The following is a 20,569-nucleotide window of genomic DNA, read 5'->3' on the forward strand; positions in this document are numbered from 1 at the left end:
TTAACATGAGAAATGTTAAAATGAGAGTAAATTGAATGGTTTTCTAAAAAATGTTATGGTACTGCATACGAAAATAGGAGAAAAAGAGTTAATTCAGGAAAAAAAATAGAGGTCTTTGAATGGGACATAAAACAAAATATTATTCAGTTTTATAAGAATCAGTTTTTAAGATACAATTCTTCAATTGAATCAATTTGGTCGAGGGGAAATGGATAATCCAATAACCTCAAAAAATTATCTAATAAGAAATAATATTAACTATCCTTACCAAGAACACATTAAGCAATATCTCATAAAACTGCTTTGGATGTTTTATTTGTATTTATAGAGAACAAACTGTTATAGGAAGCACTCATAGTGACAGCTTGTTATAGAAACTGCACTGATCTATATTTCATTGTGAGCCAGCACTTTCATACTCAAGAGGACTATTTTAACATTATAACAAGTAAAAACAAAGTAATATAAAACTCATTAGAATGCTAAATTAGAATAGAATCCTATTTAAAATAGAATGTCTACTTAAACCTTCTGTCTTACACTTATCTACTCTTTTGTACCCATCTTCCAAGGCAATTTGTTGGAACCTAGGGTTCAATGTATGGGCTAAAACAAGGATTTGATTTATTTTTTTTAGTTTTAGGGTACAATGTATGGGCTAAAACAAGGATTTAATTTTTTTTTTAAGGCAGTGGTTCTTAAAAAAAAAAAAAAGGAAGTCAGAATATCCTATCTAGTCAGAAAACTGGGTTTTCATTAAAGCTCATTAAATCTGAATCTTAATTTTCTCCTCTACAAAATGGGAATACCTGTTATACTATTTCATAGAATTGTTTTGAGTACTTTATAAGAAACTATGAAAGCAAAATGTAAAAATGCTCTAGAAACACTCTTTTATCATTACAGAAGTTCCCATTTCCACAGAGGATAAGTTCCACCCCCACCCCCGCACCCAGTGAATGCCTGAAACCAAGGATAGTACCAAACCCTGTATTTACTTCCACTCCGCTCCCCCCAATACATACATAGCTTTCCCCTTAAAGAAAGCACTTTATGGCTTCTTTTTGGCATATCCAAATTGCCAGCCTCACTATTCTTGTGCTTTGGGGCCATTATTAAATAAAATAAGGGTTACATGAACACAAGCATTGTGATACGGTGAGAGCTGATCTGATAACAAGAGGGTTACTAAGTGATGAACAGGGCAAGTAGCATATATACTGTAGATATGCTGGACAAACAGATGATTCATGCTCTGAGTGAGACAGCTTGAGATTTCATGATGATACTCAGAACAGAACACAATTTAAAACGTATAAAGTGCTTATTTCTGGAATGTTTTCATTAAATATTTCGAACCACAATTGACCGCAGGTAACTGAAACCGCAAAAAGTGAAATCACGGATAAGGAGGGACTACTGTATTTTACCTTTACATCTGGAAAAATTATTGTTCTTACCTTAAACTTTGTTACAATTTAGCAGCCCTAGTGATCTATTTGCTCTACACCTTGGCTACATTGTCCAAGCTATATGATGGGTGTCTAATCACACCTTTGCTCAGAAAAATACAAAAAGCAGATTACATTAAAAGCTGCTTTGCTCAATAGCAGTATTAAGGTGAAGATCTGACTTTAGGAATAAAAAGTTTGCTATAAAGGAGAGAATAAAGGTTGCATAACTAAAGTCAACACAAAATGAACCATGAAGCTCAGCTGGTGTGGATCAGTAGTTGAGTACCAACCCAGGAACCAAGACATCACCGGTTCTATTGCCAGTCAGGGGTTGCAGGCTCTGTCCCTCCTAGGGGGTGTGCAGGAGGCCGCAGATCAATGATGTTTCTCTCTCATGGATGTTTCTATCACTCTATCCCTCTCCCTGCCTCTCTCTTTCAAAATCAATAAAAACATTAGAAAAAAAGAACTGTGACAAATAACAACAGTATAATTAAAATCAGGTAAAATTACATCATTTCAGATAAAAATTCTATTTAAAAATAAGTATATATAAAAAGAACATGTATTAGATTTTCTATCATATATAGTGAAACTTTAATTTTATCCAATCAATGTCTTCTATAAACAAACCAATGAATACATATTACAAACCTATTGTCACTTAAATTAATGACTTTTAATTTTTGCATATCACCCATTTCCTCTGGAAGTGTCTCAAGTTTATTGGAGTGGAGAAACAGCACAGTTATATTTTTCCAGCTGCCAATCTGAAAGAGAAACATAAAACTGGAGATCAGAAACATGGCTTTCTGTTAAACAGACATAAGTAAAATATTTTCAAAAGTTATGAAAAATACTCTTCTCATTTATAAAAGTAAATTATATGTTCCCTTTATTAATTTTATATTTTCCCTTTATTAATTATATTTTCAATTATTAATTTTCATGTATGAAGAAAAGTATCTCTGGTATTTCTTGTAAACCAATGTAGCTAAAAAAATAACTTACATAATTATTTCTGAAAGAAAATAAAACCATACTAGATACCTATAATAAATAATTAGAAAAAAATGAAAATTCAAAAGAAAGTTAAAATACAGTACCTCCGGGGGTAACTGTTGTAAGTAGTTATGATCTGCAGCAAAGGTTCTTATATTAGTAAGCTGCCCAATAGATGAAGGTAAAGCTTCAACTTCATTGAAACTACAATCCAGTTCTTCTATTGATACTAACCTTTAATTAAGAAAAAAACACATGCATTAAAAATATTTCTTATATATAATCCAAAACTTAAGAACCTAGGAACTTTTGAACTTGACTTTAATGAAACTAGCAAAACTCTGTCTTCACTAAGATAAACTTCACCAATAAAAAAATCGATTTATCTTTATTATAAATACACCCAACCTGCAATCAGTTGCTTTTTCAAATGTTTATGAAATCTCCTTTAGATGGTATTTATGCAATTATCTGAAAATATATATGGCATGCTAAATTGAAAGTAAAATCTTCTAGTTTTATTAATTCACAAAAATCTTACCCTCCAATAGAGTCTGGTAGAAACATTAATTGATTTTCATCTATTTTAAGAGTTGTTACATTCTTCAATGAACCTATTGAGGGAAGAAATAATACACAATTTTCCAGCTTGAACTATAAGCAAGTCAATGTGAGCACAAATGACATTTGACATTAATCATAAAATTTTCTTAATCAACCTGGGGATACTATACAAACCCCTTCACTCTATTCCCTTAGCATATATTTTCAATTTTTAGTGTATATTTACCTATTTAACTCCCTCTGAAATGTAAGCATCATTAGAGTAGGGACTTTTTGTTTGCTTTGTTCACTGTTATAGTCCTCCTCCTCAAGATAATGCCATGCACAGTAAAAACATGTAATACAAACTTGTGGTACTAATGAATTAAAGAAATGGTAGTATGAAGTTAGCTTTCATAGGTGTGTAACAAACTATTATATGTATTCTATGAATAACAAATACTAAAGCAAGAAAATGGAGCTTAATTTAAAATAAACATACTGAATAAATTATGGAATTTTAAAAATGTAACCTGAGCTAAAAAAACTACGTAGTTCAATTGAAAAACATGTAAAAATATTTTTTGGTTTTATATTTAAACATCACAAAGAAGCCAAGATTTAACTTTTTGATTCTTTAATCAAAATTATTTAATTCCCTTGATGCATCATCAGACAAGCAACTAGATGAATAAATAGACTCTCATAAAATTTGCTAAACTGGTCTTTCGTGTTTGTGAGTCTAAAATGAAGTAAGACTGAAAAAAGTTATCAGATTAAGGGCTATGATAAAAAATTAAACCAAGTTTGTATCAATTAACCTCTTTTTTTAAAAAAAAATTTATTATAGTAATAAAAATGACATTTCCTTAAAGAAAAATACAGTAATGTCAACAAAGGAGTAAATTAGGAAAAATTATTAGTAAATTAGGAAAAATTCAAGTAAGATTTGTGACTTCAGCAGTACAGTAAAACTATCTCAACAATGGCAAAAACTTAATTCCTCAGATTTTACATTATTAAAAATTAATTACATGAACTAGAAAGCAATACAAACCAATAGTTTCAGGCAGTTGTTGAAGTGCATTGCTTGATAATAGGAGATCTTGAAGGTTTTCACATGCTGAAATTCCTTCTTCAACCATTTCAATATTATTTTTAGAAACATCCAAATATGTGAGCTGTTTCAAACTACCAATAAACTATAAGTAAAAAAGGAAGATCGAATGACTATCAATAGTAAATGATCTGTAAAACGTTTAGGTAATGGACCTAATACCAAGTTATACCTTATAATTAAATGTTTTATATGAGATAGGAAACACAATTTAAAAATACCATTAGTTATGTATTCAGTAATAAAGCTAAGAGTTCCTACTAATTTTAGCCCAGCAGAGTGACAATGGACATATACTTTTCTTGGGAACTCAGCTGTCCATCATTGGCAAGGGAGATAACACATACAGGGATTCTTACGCTTTAGGTGTGGGAATGAACAAAATGTCAGTTGTTAAGACAGAAACTACATGGAAAATACTCTACTTGAATAATTCCATGGGCAAACTGAATTAGATTACAAAGTCAATTGCAACCTCTGGGAAGGACACACTGCATGGTATTAAAAAAAGACTATTTCACAAAAGTTTATAGTGAAAATTTTCTGATTTTAGTTAATTATGTGTTAACAATAAAAAATTGTTTATAACTATTTAATACTATTGAGAATTAAATAACCATCCATATTTTCACCAAGTAAAAATGATTTCAAAGTATACAATTAATAAAACTGCAAAGGATAGAGAGCAGTAAGGAAAGCCATTTAAAATTTGATATACATACCCCTGGAATAAATGTCAGTCTATTCCCATCCATCCAAAATTCTTTCAATCCACTTAGTTGCTCAAGTACTTCAGGCTGTTTGGATTTAGAAGGAAGAGGGGGGAATCCAATTATTTACTTGAATGTTTTTATTCGGAAAAAAAAAATCCCCTGGAAATGTCTAATGACAAATTTTAGTTTAAAATAAAAAAATGAGGAGGAAATAAAGCAGAGCCGAGAGTCAAGCCTTTCTCTATTATCACAACTACAGGAGAACACAAAGATAGACGATCCCTAACAGCAGACTGAATAACATTCATGTAAGCTTTTGATTACATTAGTAGATGTACGTATTTATACAATTAATAAAGAAATAAAAGTAAGTGCCACTGCTTTCAAGAGTACAAAAAAAAAACTACTCTCAATCATTACCTGTAAAACATGAAGGCTATTAAGAAAAAGAGGAAAGAAAAAAAGAAACAGGGCAATATACACCTTAAATGTCCAATAAGGGAAAGGTAAGTAAACCACGGCATAATCACATAAGTGCATTCTGTTATTTTATTTTATTACTAGAGGCCCGATGCACGAAATTCGTGCAAGAGTAGGCCTTCCTTCCCCCGGCTGCTGGCACCGGCTTCCCTCTGGCACCCGGGACCCAGGCTTCCCTCGCAGCCCTGGCTTGGTCCAGAAGGACGTCCGATCTAATTAGCATATCACACTTTTATTATTATAGATTATTTTTTAATCCTCATCCGAGGATATGTTTTTATTTATTCTGAGAGAGAGAGAGAGAGAGAGAGAGAGAGAGAGAGAGAGAGAGAGAGAAACACACACACATCAATCGGTTGTCTCCCATATGTGCTGCAACTGGGGATGGAACACACCACCTAGGTATGTTGCCCTGACTGGGAATCAAACCCACAACCTTTTGGTGTATGGACGACACTCCAACCAACTGAGTGGCCCAGTTATTTTAAACTCTCAGCAATTACATGGTGGAAGATTGTTTATAATATAATGTTGAGGACCCAAAAGATCAATCAGAGTTGCAGTGGTCCTTGGTATTCAGGCAAAATTTGACCATGGGCATTCACCCTTGGAGGCTCTTCTGAATTCATCCTTCAAAGGTATTTGTCACCCCACAAACCTATGTCCAATCAATGACACTGTGATGGCATCGTGTACCAACATATCTAATCACCATAATAACATCCGTAATAGGTAAAAAGCATATCATTCAGATTTACTTTTAACATATAAATATTGGTAAGAATTCTAGGTACAACATGGATATTTTAAAAATTCCTTTTGAGCTTTACCTGTTATAATTCTAACAGGATGTTTTTTATAAAATATATTGTATATATATTGTTGGAAGACCAAAATGGTACAAAAATTAATGATTTCTGAGTGCTGCCGATTCATAAAATGAACAATTAAGAATTTTCAAAGTTAATATGGAAATAGATTAATACATATAAAACATATATCGAGAGAGTACAATAGTTAATTTGGGAAGCATAGAATATATATTTTTTCACAAGCAGTAAAGTCTTCCAAAACACACAGTAAAACCAATCATAAATCACCTTCAATTAAAATATAAGAATATGAAAGAATCTTTAAAATAAAACGAGGTATCCAAAGCCTCACTGAGAAGCTGAGTGTATTTAGTGAGCAAATGTACAAAACAATATCCACAGGGCAATCATGCAGCTGGCAGTGCTGCAGAATTCTTGTTCTCAACACTATCATTTGAAATCTACCACAATTAAAAAAAAAATAAACTTGCAGACATAATGTAAACATTTTTAATAACTTCTTCAAAAATATATCTGGCAAATTTCTGAGTTCTCTTGGAGAAATGACTGAAGCTAAAGAACTGCTTATATACCCCTTTCCTTTTTCATTCAGTATCATAGTATACTTAGCATACAAAGCAAGAAACATAACCCAGAGATCTCACTACCAACTCAACAATAATCGTTGTTTCACTCAATATTTCCCCTTTACCTAGTAAGTAAAATTTATTCAGTTTTAGCACTGAATAAATTCCTAAGCAATACCCCTGAGAGTTTTGACCAGAAGTAGCACTTTTCTATCATGCATTCTAGTCTGATGAAACTTTGTTTTTCCCTTACAATCTCTCAAACTTTCTACTCCCTATGCCTAAAAACTTTTGGTTACCTTTGTATATGGGTTTCTCATTAATTTTAACTTTTAATCCTCACTCCTGTCAAATGTTTCTATCTGGTTAATTTTCTCTGTTAAGAACTTTCATATCTTGTCTCTCAAAATTGTGTTTATCTTTACCCAATTTCATACTTTAAAAAATGCAGAGAATACATTAATTTTCACATTTTGTTCTTGATGAAATGTAAGACTATGGACAGTGTTACTGGTGAGAACTTACCACTTCTGTGAATTCATTACTTCCCAAATCCAATCTTTCCAGCTGGGTCAGTCTATTCATGGTTCTGTGCACAATAGATTAATAAAGAATTAAGTATACAAAATACCAATTACATGGAAGCTTTCAAAAGAACAGTGTAAAACATCCTTATGTAATCTCTACTGATGTATAGGTTTTCATATGTTGACAAAATAAAAATAGTTTTTTAAGAAAAAGAAGTCATCATACAGTTATGTCTCACTTAATGACGGAAATATGTTCTGAGAAAAGTTAGGTGATTTGGTCATTGTTTGTACATCACAGAGTATTCCTACACAAATCTAGATAGTTACGCCTACTACACCTACAGGCTATATAGTACAGCCTAGTGCTCCTAGGCTACAGCCTATACAGCATGTTACTGTACTGAATACTGTAGGTAGCTGGAGCACTATGGTATTTCTAAACATAGAAAAGTTACAGTAAAAATACAGTATAAAAGATAATGTGCACGTGCAATTCTATCATGTCTGGAAATTTAACGTATTAGAAACAGTGAGTAAAATAAACTAACAAATGTTTATCTGGCTTTTTAGTGAAAAAATATAAAACACATATCATAATTGTAATGTCACTGTGTTATGGACCTAACATTACTTTTCCCCAATGCTTCCATTTTAAATATGCCATTGTATCAATTCTAATTTAATTCATCTCACAAAACCAATTTTTCTCAAAGCTGCTTTATTTAACTTAGATTTACTGAAGTCTGTTTGTTTTCAGGTACTATGAGGTACTATAATTCACTTCCCTTACTCTTATCTGTCTTTGTCCCAGGAAACCTATAAGCCAGTTCTAGTTTGCTTCATAACAAAGCAAAAGGTGTTTCAAGGATCTTTCTCAAGAAAGATTAGAAGCTATGGTATTTAACTCCTTGGTCCATAATGCTGTTATCAGGTGGACATTTCAGAAAAGTAAAGAGGGGCTGTGACAAGATAACAGAAAATTCACATGTACCAATTAATCATATCAACAAGGGAAGGTTACAAAAGAAGGAACAAAAAGAGAAGCAATGCATTGGAAAACTTACAAATGACATCCTTAGAAAGTTGTTTTAAAACTGATTTAAGAAAATGTGAATGCCACATATATGCAATAAAAAGAGGAAATGTAATGTCAAGTCCTAAAAGCATCCCCATCTGAACGTGTAGCTAGCTACTACTGGCAATTCTGGTCCTACTCCTACACCTCAAAAATCTACCTAAGACACACAATTTCATTTTTATTACATTTTCAAGTCTTTTCATTTAAGATCCAGCTTCCCACTTCAAGAAGAAAGTAGAAACAATATCCCTCAAATTTCCTCCTATTTACCTCTAAAATTCTTTTGTATTTAACTCATTTTTATCTTCTCCTGTCTTAAAGGAAAAATCACATCCTTTGTGTTCCTGGTACATGCCCTCCACTATTAAGATGGTATTAAGTTTCCCTTAACTATGAATCTAAAACAGCTTTCCCACTGCTATGACCTTTGATGTGAGTTTGTAAAGCTTCAAAGGTTCTAATCATAAGTCATAAAAAAAAACAAAACAGAAAATAATTATATTTGCAAATTTGAAGCTAAGGAGTTAAAATTCACTGAGTTAAAATCAGTGAATTCCTTATGATCAGATAGATCATATTAACTGTAGGCTATTTCAGTAAATAAATTACATTTTGATTATTCAAACCTCTTATTAAAAAGTCAAGTTTTGAATTAAGAAGACAATGACAATACCAAATATGTAACATATTTAAGCCTTAGTCTAATTCCCACTTTAATTTATACTCACAACTTTAATTCCCACTTAATTTATATAATGCCAATCATTCTTGCACTAAACAATTACTGAACTAATACATAATGTCTTTGGTGAATCAAAACTAGATATGCTCGTCCGGCTGGCGTGGCTTAGTGGTTGAGCATCGACCTATGAACCAGGAGGTCACGGTTCAATTCCCAGTCAAGAGCACATGCCCAGGTTGTGGGCTCAATCCCCAGTGGGGGTTGTGCAGAAGGCAGCCAATCAATGATTCTCTTTCATCATTGATGTTTCTATCTCTCTGTCCCTCTCTTCCTCTCTGAAATCAATAAAAATATATATTTAAAAAACCCCAAAAAACCTAGATATGCTCTTTGCCCTCAAAGATTATAGTCATGGGGGTAAGGGATGGAAGAAGATGTAAGTACATGAGTACAAGATACATATTTACATATGCTGGTCAGGTAAGAAGGGAGTGAAATGTATAAAAAAAAATGGGGCTAGTGTGGTAAATGTCATAACTATTAAGTAAACATGGTGCCCAGAAGTTGAGTAAATAAAACAACTAATTCCTGGGAAACTGGAGATACTTCTCTGAAGAGATGACAATTAACTTTTGACAAACAAATTGTAACAGGAGTCAACAAAATTTTCTACAAAGGGGCAGATAGTAAATATTTTAATCTTTGCATGTAATTTCCGTCACAACTACTTCTCTCTACCACTGCAGAGCAAAAGCAGCCATAAGCAATATGTAAATGAAAGTGGTTCCAATAAACTTTATTTACAAAAATAAGCAGTGAGCCAGATTTAACCACAGAATATAGTTTGCCAAACCCTAAACTGTAAAAAAAAAAATGTAGCAATGAATTCAGGGTGTTTTAAGACATTTCTACAATAAATGAACAGACTACACAGTGTATTTTGAATTTGTAGATCTGTTTATCTTATTTGCTCTTGGACTGCCATCTCTTCTTGATGTTCGCTTACCAGTAGGGGGCCCTCCACCCCATTTCTCATTTATAATAGACTGAAAAACCAGACAGGCTCTTAGAACTATAGTTATCAGACTTCACATGAAGATCCTTTGAATTTCTCTAGTGAGTATCATGTAAGAATTCTGGTATATGAATTGGGACTTTTATTTGGGACTCAAGCCGGTTTTACATACTTATTACTTTGACTTCTGTCACACAAGACTGTGTTCCAGAGACTATGAAATCACCATTAAATGCCAAATATAGATGCACAGCTGAAACCGGTTTGGCTCAGTGGATAGAGCGTCGCCCTGCGGACTCAAGGGTCCCAGGTTCGATTCCGGTCAAGGGCATGTACCTTGGTTGCGGGCACATCCCCAGTAGGGGGTGTGCAAGAGGCAGCTGATCGATGTTTCTCTCTCATTGATGTTTCTAACTCTCTATCCCTCTCTTCCTCTCTGTAAAAAATCAATAAAATATTAAAAAAAAATTAACCACACTATGGAAATGCTGTATTAAATAAAATTGAGTGTTTTTAATAACACTTTAAAAAAAAACACAAAAAACAAAAAACAAAAAAAATATATAGATGCACAGATTTTTACACTGACCACAACTAATATAAATGTGACCACAAATGCCAGTCTTTTAAAATAATTTGCACTTGTATCTCAGATATTAAAAAGTTAATATTTCTCTAAGGACCTAATTAAAAATTCTAAATTAAATTTTAGAAAGCACAGAACCTATACTTACTTTGGCAACATTTTCAACTGGTTTTCTCTAAGTTCTAGTATTTGGAGTTTAGTTAATCTGCAAAACAAAGAAAACAAATCAAGCATCTATGACAAAGACAAAGAATTAACAAGTTAATATCATACTCTGAAGTTTTAAAGCAATCAGTATTTATTATGTAATTACAATATGCAGAATACTGTATTAAAAATTACACAAGAATACAGGAAGGGGGGAGGGGAGTAAATACTTCCAGACATATTCACAGCACAAAGTGACTGTCCCTAAATATCAAAACTAGAGCACTTCATGCCTGTGAAAATACCTACCAAAATTATTAAGTATCTCTGAATAATAATTCAACTCCAGAGCTCGGCTCAGAGAGAAAACCATAAGGGAACACAAGGAGACATGTGGAGATATCCTCCAGCACTACTAAGACGCATTTTCCAATAAATTTAGAGGGAAAATGATCAGATTAGGTGGTACAGAGTTACTACAAAGCAATGATATTACACAGTATATAAATATATCAAATCAACATGTTGTATACCTTAAACTTTCACAATGTTATGTGTCAAATATATTTCAATAAAAATAAAAGTAGTCCAAATATCAGATACAGAATAGGAATCCAACAAGCATATAACCTTTATCTGTGTATGTGTAGACACATATACAAATATGTTTATGTATATAAATATATGGAGCATGACAATGTAGTCATTGGGCTGCAACACTACCCAGAATTATTTTTTTCTTTATTGAAATACCAGAAGCCCGGTGCATGACATTTGTGCACTGGCGCGCGCGCATGTGTCTGTGTGTGTTTGTGTGTGTGTGTGAGAGAGAGAGAGAGAGAGAGAGAGAGAGAGAGAGAGAGAGAGAGAAGGAGTCTTTCAGCCTGGCCTGCACCCTTTTGCAGTCCAGGCTCCTGTCACCGCCACTGCTCATCAGCCGTAAGCCCGGCTTCTGGCTGAGCGGCACTCCCCCGGTGAGATGCACTGACTACCAGGGGGCAGCTCCTGCATTGAGCGTCTGCCCCCTGGTGGTCAGTGTGTGTCATAGTGACCGGTCATTCCGCCGTTCGGTCGATTTGCATATTAGCCTTTTATTATATACTAGTGGCCTGGTGCACAAAATTCGTGCACGGGGTGGGGTTGGGGGGGGGGGTGTCCCTCAGCCCAGCCTGCACCCTCTCCAATCTGGGACCCCTTGAAGGATGTCCTACTGCCAGTTTAAAGGGATCAGGCCTAAACCGGCAGTCGAACATTCCTCTGGCAATCTGGGACTACTGGCTCCTAACCACTCACCTGCCTGCCTGCCTGCCTGCCTGATTGCCCCTAACCACTCTGCCTGCTAGCCTGCTCGCCCCCAACTGCCCTCCACTGCCAGCCTGCTTGCCCCCAAATGCCCCCCCGCCAGCCTGATCACTCCCAAATGCCCCCCACACCAGCCTGATCACACCCAACTGCCCCCTGTGCCAGTGTGCTCGCCCCCAACTGCCCCCCCCTGCTGGCCTGCTCACCGCCATCTTCCCTCCCCACTGGCCTGCTTGCCATCAACTGCCCCCCTGCTGGCCTGCTCACTCCAATCTGCCCCCCCCCCCGCTGTCCTGATCACCTCCAACTGACCCCCACTAACATCCTGCTCGCCCCCAACTGGCCCCTCTGCTGGTCTGCTTACCCCCAATGGCCCTGCCCCCCACCAGCCTGATCACCCACAACTGCCCTCCCCTCTTGGTCTCTAACTGCCAGTACCTTGGCCCCACCACCATGGCTTTGTCCAGAAAAATGTCCGGAAGGTCTCCCAGTCTAATTAGCTATTACCCTTTTATTAGTATAGAACAGTGGTCAGCAAAGTCATTAGTCAACAGAGCCAAATATCAACAGTACAACGATTGAAATTTCTTTTGAGAGCCAAAAACCGACTTCTGCGCATGGGCCACGAAGTTTCAATCGCACTGTATGTGCACGCCTGCATGTGGTATTTTGTGGAAGAGCCACATTCAAGGGGCCAAAGAGCCGCATATGGCTCGTGAGCCGCAGTTTGCCGACCACTGGTATAGAAAGTGGCCTGGTGCACGGGTGGGGGCTGGCTGGTTTTCCCTGAAGGGTGTCCCAGATCAGGGTGGGGGTTCCCTTGGGGTGTGGGGCGTCCTGGGCAAGGGGCCTATGGTGGTTTACAGGCCAGCCACGCCCCCATGGGGTGAGGGTCCCTGCTGGGGGGGGGCGTGGCCAGCCTGGGTGATGGGCTGAAGGCTGCTTTCAAGCTGGCCACACCCCCTTCAGGGTAGGGGTCCCGCTTGGGTGCCTGGCCAGCCAGGGGAGGTCAGCCTGGGTGAGGGACTGAGGGCTGTTTTCAGCCTGGCCACACCCCCTGGCGACCCAAGCCCCCAGCTCCTCCTGTTTTTTGTTTTTTTCCAGCGCCTCCTTGAGCGGAGGCCAGGGCCGGCTGGAAGGAGGTATAGGGGTTTATTTATCTTTTATAATTGAAACTTTGTAGCCTTGAGTGGAGGCCAGGGCCGGCCAGGGCGGGCAGGAAGCTTGGCTTCTTCCATTGCCGGGACAACCCAAGCCTCCTGCTTGCTCTAGCTCTGTGGCCGCTGCCATTTTTGTTGGGATTTATTTATCTTCCATAATTGAAACTTTGTAGCTTTGAGTGGAGGCCAGGGCCAGCCAGGGTGGGTGGGAAACTTGGCTTCCTCCAGCTCCACGGCTGCCGCCATATTTGTTAATTTGCATACTCACTCCTGATTGGCTGGTGGGCGTGGCTGGTGGTTGTAGTGGAGGTACAGTCAATTTGCATGTTTCTCTTTTATTAATGTAGAGGATAATTGACATTATCCTAGTTTCAGGTATACAATGTAATGATTTCATCTTTGTATATATTGCAAAATGGTCACCACAATAAGTTTAGTTAATATTCATCACCATACATAGACACAAATTCTTTTCTTGTGATGAGAACTTTTAAGATCTACTCTCATGCCCTGCTGGCGTGTTCAATGGTTAGAGCATCAGCCTGAAGACCAAAGGGTTGCCAGTTGGATTCATGGTTAAAGGCACATACCTGGATTGTGGTTCACTCCCTGGTCTGGTTAGGGTGCATGCAGGAGGCACCCAATTCATTGATCAATGTGTCTCTCTCACATCGATGTTTCTCTCTCTCCTCTTCCCTCCCTCCCTTCCATTCTCTCTTAAAAAAAAATCAAAGGGAAAAATATCCTCAGGTGAGGATTAACCAAAAAAAAAAAAAGAAGAAAAAGAAAAGATCTACTCTATTCGTAATTTTCAAATATACAATACAGTAATTACTAAATATATTCACCACACTGTATATTATACACCATGAGTTATCTATGTTAGTTACAATGTGCACAATACTGTACTGAAAATTAACGGAAAGTCTATACCTTTTTATCACCTTCACCCACACATACCTACAGGAACCACCAATCTGTTATCTATAAGCTTGGAGGTTTGGGATTTTTTAAAAGTTTCCACAAATAAGTGAGATCATATGATATTTTTCTTTAATTTTAGACAAAAAAGATGACTCTAAAATTAACATGTAGTTGGCTAGCAGTTTCTCTAGCAAGTAATTTAAAAATTATAATTTGATATATAGTAGTGATTCATCTTTTCTTTTAAAAAAAATTACTGAGGGACTATAAAACATTTAGATATTGGGGGGAGGAGGAAACAATGTGGTGGAAAACCTAGAAACACAGTTTTTTCTTCAGAATTTTGATTCTAGTGGAGAAGACATAAACCAACAATCAGATGATTTTAAAATATGATAAATGCTAAGAATGAAGCATTCCTTATTTCAAATATGCAGAAATTACCCCCATTTAAACTCTATTTTTGCATACTTTATATTTTTAAAATATATTTTTATGGATTTCAGAGACTAAGGGAAGGGAGAGAGAGAAAAATCAATGATGAGAATCACTGATTGGTTGCCTCCTACACGCCCCACACTGGGGATTGAGCCTGCAACCCAGGCATATGCTCTGACCAGAAATCAAACTGTAGGTTCATAGGTCAATGCTCAACTACTGACCCACACTGGCCAGGATATTTTTGCATATTTTAAAAAACAATTCAAGTTTCACATTACTTTTCATTTTAAATATTTCACTGCTTATTGCTAACTTGGAAAAAATAAATTCAAAGTCAAAATAAGTTCTGAAGAAACTAAAAACCACAATGCTTAAAAATAATTACAACAGAGCCTATGAAACTATAATTAACAGTATTACTAAAGCAACTTGTAGTTTTAAAAACTTTACAGGAGCTCACAAGAAAAGGTTTTAGAAAAAACTATAATTTACCTGCCAAAATTAGCTGGCAAGAACTCAAGAAAAGCATCATTCAGATATAACTGAGTTAGGTTTAACAGCTGAGAAAATCCATCGGGAAGCCTATAAAAAATATACCAGAATTTAAGTTAAATTCACATATACAATTTCAGTTTCTTACTAAAATCTAAGAATCTGTCTAATCAACACATATTCTTAACAGATAATAGTCCCCCTTTACTTTTACAAGTGATCCTCAAATTGAAATTTGCCTTTTGTAATAACTTACCTGTTTCAAAGTTTGTATCTGTATCTCTTTGTTAAAAGGTAGTGAGGCAGTATTTGTCTTTAAGATAAAATCTGCACAAAATTGTCAGCTATGAATGAGCCACAATACACAGAATTTAAGACATAATTATGACATCTGTAAGCACTCTTAAAATTCTCCTTGGCTAACATCAATCCAAAGGACTAGATAAGGAATTCTAAACCTTGACAGTATTGACGGTTAGAGCTCGATAATTCTTTGTTGTGAGGAAGCTGTCATCTGCACAGTTGGATATTCTGTACTGTTGGATATTTAGCTCTACCCACTAGAAGCCAGGAGAGTTGGCACCACAGGCTATGAAAACCCAAAATGTCTCCAGAATTTACCAAATAAACCTTTAGGGCAAAATCATCGCCATTTGAGAACTACCGGTTTAGATCATTTTCAGTTTCAGCCCCCAAATAATCAAATATTCTATAATTTTATAATAAGCACAAAAAATAATATAAAAAGTTCAATGACATTTTAAAGCCCTATGAGAACCTCTTAAGTATTAGCTTTAATTTGTATTCCCTCTGACTTACAAAAGAAATCACAGATCTAGAACTTGATGCAAGAGCAATATTTTCATATGAGGATAAAACAATCTTTATATGATTGTCCTGGGTTTTATCAAGTACAAAACTTTCTTGCAGTAGATTCATCAGTCTTTGACTCATCTTCCTTCTCTCCTAGGTCACATTCCTCCATCTTCCACAACAAGTAAAGAAATGGTATTTTTAGAAAAACTCATTAAGTACATTACTATACTATGTGAAAGCTGGTTTCCACTTTCAATTTAGCAATCCTAGCCTATGTTTCATTTCACTCTGCTCGTCTTTTGCTTCACCACTCCATTTTTACAAAATTTAACAGCGTTGGCACCAGGAAAGTGTTCTGTGTTTAGCCATTACCATCATAAAAGAATATATATGACCTCTGGTATATAGTTTTTCCACTTTTTGTTGTTTTTCCCTCCTTGACCTTTCAGCTTACTACTTTCAAAAGTCTGAGTGTGCCACACATTTGATTTGCAGGTGAAGACATTCTTATCTTGTGCCAGGAACAATGAGAGAGGAGACCTGAATTCTAGTCACATTTTAGACATTGACTATCTGTAAAATCTGGAGCAAAACACTTGCATTATCTGTCTGGATGTCAAATTTACCTTTGCAAAATATGGGGCTAGAAAGATTATTTAAAATATTCCATTTTAATCTAAAACAAATTTTATATAGATTTAAGACTAATACTAAAAGTTCATTTCAATATAGAAAGTAACATTCTATTACTATTTCATAGTTGTATATTAAACTACTATTCATGTTTTGATAGTAACTTACAAAAGTAACTTATAATTCAACAGAGAAGAACTTACTTGGAAATAGGGTTTACACTGGCCTCCACAATTGTTAAAACTTTACAATTTTTTATATTTTCTGGGAACTCTTGTATTCCTAAAAAATGAACAAATAATTATCAAATTAAAAGAATCTATTACATGAAACCAGTCTAAACAATTTTTAAGTTCCAGGTAAATTCCCATATCAGAAAGATTTAAGCATGATTTTCAACCTTTATCAACTCATAGCACACATTAACTAATTACTTAAATTCTGTAGCACACACAAAAATGTTTTTTGCTGTTGTGTCAAAAAATAGATATAATTTTGATTCACTCACACCAGATGGCTATTGTTGTGTTGGCTGTTGTCATTTTTTTATTTGACATCCAAGGGAAAAGAGATCAGTGCCCTTGACTAGTCAGGTATTGCTCGTTTTAAAAATTCTTGTGGCACACCACCATTTTAAAATCGCTTATCTAAGCTATTCTTTCTAGGTTCTCTGCCTTATAATTCTTGGCTTTTTATTCAGTGTGCCCATACAGGAAGAATTAATTACTATATAGTGTTTAGTTCTTTTATCTCCCCTCCCCACAAGCTTTCTCCATCTACCACTTTGATTGATATGTTTTAATCATCACTCTCATTAGTCTTCTCAAGAAGATAGGCCATTTGAATACAACAGATAATTGCTTTAACACCAGTTGCTATTTGCAAAAGCTTGGGATAGCAGCTTGGCCAACTTTTTATTGCTTTAAAAAGATAACAACAAACCAAAACTTCATAGAGACAAAAGGGAAAAGCAAATTACTAGTAAGACTCAGAAATTAACACTCCAGTTTTATCATAGAATGCAAAAGATAATAAAAATGAATTCCTTAAGAAATAATGACAAATAATAATACCTTAAATTTATATACTTCCTGTATAAAGACTGGTCCAAAATGTGGTGAGCAGTCTCATGAGGCAGGCAGGGAAATGGCAATATTGATAATCTATACTAATAAAAGACCAGATGGCCCTCGCGCCCTTGCAAGATGCCCTCACGTCATCACAAGATGGCCGCCCCCATGTTGTAACAAGATAGCCACCTCCACATCATCACAAGATGGCCGGCAAGGGAGGGCAGTTGTGGGCGATCAGGCCGGCAGGGGGAGGACTGTTGGACCAGGCTGGCATGGGAGGGCAGTTGGGGGCGACCAGGCTGGCAGGGGAGGACTGTTGGGGGCGACCAGGCCTGCAGGGGAGGGCAGTTGGGGGGCGACCAGGCTGGCAGGGGAGTGGTTAGGGGGCGATCAGGCAGGCAGGCAGAATGGTTAGGGGCAATCAGGCAGGCAAGCAGGTGAGTGGTTAGGAGCTAGCAGTCCCAAATTGAAGAGGGTGCAGGGTGGGCTGAGGGACACCCCCCCTCCGTGCACGAATTTCGTGTACCAGGTCTCTAGTATAATATATAGACTAACTGAGAATTAGATTACTTCCCCAATATAATGGAAACAATAAACTGAGAAGCAATGATTAGAGTCCAAGTCTTATTCCTAGAAAAGTGTTTTAATCACTGAAACACACTACCTGGCCAATTGAAAAATACTGGACTACGCAAAAGGTTAGAAACTAAGAAAACATAAAAGCAAAGATCTTAAAACAATTGCTTTTAAATAAATACAGCTTGTGGAAACACAGATCGAGTATGCCACAATGTTTCCTGCCTTCTTCCAAGCAGGGCATACAGCTAATGAATATGAAAACAGTATCCAGCATATTGAGATATACTAGAATATTATTAGATTGAACTGATATGAACACCTAAAATGAGAAAACACAAGAGCTTATATATAAGATTACAACATCTTATTCAAGATTTAACATGATTAAATGTTACAATACAGAAAAATTTAGGGGTAATTCAATTTTCTCACTCAGAACATGTGAAACTCTCATCCATCTCTAAATCAGTGGTCATCTAAATCCTAAAAATTTAAATAATTTCAAAATCTGATGAATAATCTTTCATTTACTAACTTTTCTCTCTCTTTTTTTTTTTACTATGATAATACTTGGAATACAGCAGCATTTGTTATGTGGTGGTTTATTATTTATATTGGGCTATACTATTCTATCCCTCACTAATTCTGCATAGAGCCCTCCCTGTGTTTACCATTTTTTTATTAGCAATTATTTCTTGACCATCTACTATGTGCCAGTATTCTAGAAGCCGGGAAAACATAGTATCAGAATGACATTCTAATTCAATAATTCCTCCTGTGCTTCTAGACCTTTCTTGACATTGTTAGTTCTAGAATGTTTTGTGCTACTTCCTGTTGTATATTCTTTTTTTTTGTTGTTTAAATCTCTTCTCTTTAATTATTTTATTCATTTTTAATTTTTTAAATAATTGAATTCATTAGGGTGACATTGGTTAATAAAATGATATAAGTTTCAGGGGTACAATTCTATAATACATCATCTGCATATTGTATTATGTGTTCACCACTTCAAGTGTTAAGTATGATTCTAATTCCCCGTTTTACTCATCTATTTACCATGCTATAGAGCTAGTGATGATTACAGGGCTCCACAATTAGACTCGTTTTCTTTCAAGCCAGGTAGGGACTTTCTATTAATTTATGTACATGAATGCTAATTGATAATCATTCATTTAAATAAATGGAGTAGAGACACAGAATTATTCAGTAAATGTTGTCTGGATAAAAAGAAAAGTGAATCCATAATAGCTTCCTTCCACTGTATACTACAAAGCTCCCTTTAGCTTTTAGGACTGTCCTAGGAACCTGCCTCCTAATTCTGTTTTACAGGGAAAAATGGCAATTTCAATACAAATAACTAACTTTATATTTTTCCTTCTTATCTCTCCTGAATCATCGATAGTGCCAGAAAACAGGCCATAAAAACCCAGAAATGGCAAATGAACCCAGAAAACAGGCGATAAAAACTCTCACCTTGACCAAATTTTAGTCAGGCTCCTCTGAGCACTTTTTTTTTTTTTATTCCCATCCCACCAGCCCCTCCCACTTGGCAACCACCAGCTTTTCTTTATATCTATGGGTCCGTTTCTGTTTTATTTATGCATTTGTTTGTTTTTTGTTGTTTTTTTAGATTCCACATATAAGTGAGGTTATATGGTATTTTTCTGTGTCTGACTTATTTCACTTAGCATAATATCTTTTAGGTCCATCCATACTGTTGCAAATGGCAAGATTTCATTCTTTTTTATTACTAAACAAATCTTTAGAGAAAAAGAAGGATATCATAAATTAATTAAATAAAATAATTATATTAAAATTTTAAATTTAAAACACTATAATAGAAAAAAATTAACTGACTGAAAAGTTAAATGACTCGTTTTAAAAAGGTTAAAATAATTACTTTAAGTGTAAATTGACCAAGTGTTCCATTGAAAAAAATGTGGGGTGACTGAATGGATGAAAAAAAAATCAAGGCTCTTACACATGCTACCTACATGATACTCCAGATTGAAAGACACATAAAGACTGAAAGTACAGGGATGGAAAAAGATATGTCATGAAAATAGAAACAACAACAAAAGAAACAACAAATAAAGAAGCTGTATAGCAATATTAAATCAGACAAACAGACTTGAAAATAAAGGCTGTAACAATAGACAAAGGAAGATCCAGCACTTCCACTTCTAGGTGCTTATCTGAAGAAAATAAAACACTACTTTGAAAAGATATGTGCACCTCTGTGTTCACTGCAGCATTACTTACAATAGCCAAGATATGGAAGCAACCTAGGTGTTCATCAATAGATGAATGGATAAAGAAGTGGATGTGTGTGTGTGCACATCTGTACATGCACGCACGCACAAAGGAACATTACTCAACCGTGAAAAAGAATGAAACCTTGCC

The 20,569-nt window shown here is 35.6% G+C and overlaps 1 protein-coding gene across 12 annotated transcripts in view; it reads right to left on the minus strand.

Annotated features, from left to right (window-relative positions):
* Window positions 1-20,569, minus strand: part of ERBIN (erbb2 interacting protein) — a 112,525-nt gene that overhangs the window by 43,904 nt on the left and 48,052 nt on the right. For all 12 annotated transcript variants that reach the window (XM_079784515.1, XM_079784509.1, XM_079784517.1 and 9 more), the window contains 9 exons: window positions 16,718-16,796; window positions 15,066-15,155; window positions 10,748-10,804; window positions 7,234-7,297; window positions 4,839-4,913; window positions 4,057-4,201; window positions 2,998-3,070; window positions 2,561-2,690; window positions 2,109-2,224 (listed from right to left, as the gene is read on the minus strand). In XM_079784515.1, the coding sequence (XP_079640641.1) occupies window positions 2,109-2,224; window positions 2,561-2,690; window positions 2,998-3,070; window positions 4,057-4,201; window positions 4,839-4,913; window positions 7,234-7,297; window positions 10,748-10,804; window positions 15,066-15,155; window positions 16,718-16,796 (829 nt within the window). The remainder of the gene's footprint in view (window positions 1-2,108; window positions 2,225-2,560; window positions 2,691-2,997; window positions 3,071-4,056; window positions 4,202-4,838; window positions 4,914-7,233; window positions 7,298-10,747; window positions 10,805-15,065; window positions 15,156-16,717; window positions 16,797-20,569) is intronic.

Source organism: Cnephaeus nilssonii (assembly GCF_951640355.1).
Source record: "Cnephaeus nilssonii genome assembly, chromosome: 2".
Taxonomy (NCBI): Eukaryota; Metazoa; Chordata; class Mammalia; order Chiroptera; family Vespertilionidae; genus Cnephaeus; species Cnephaeus nilssonii.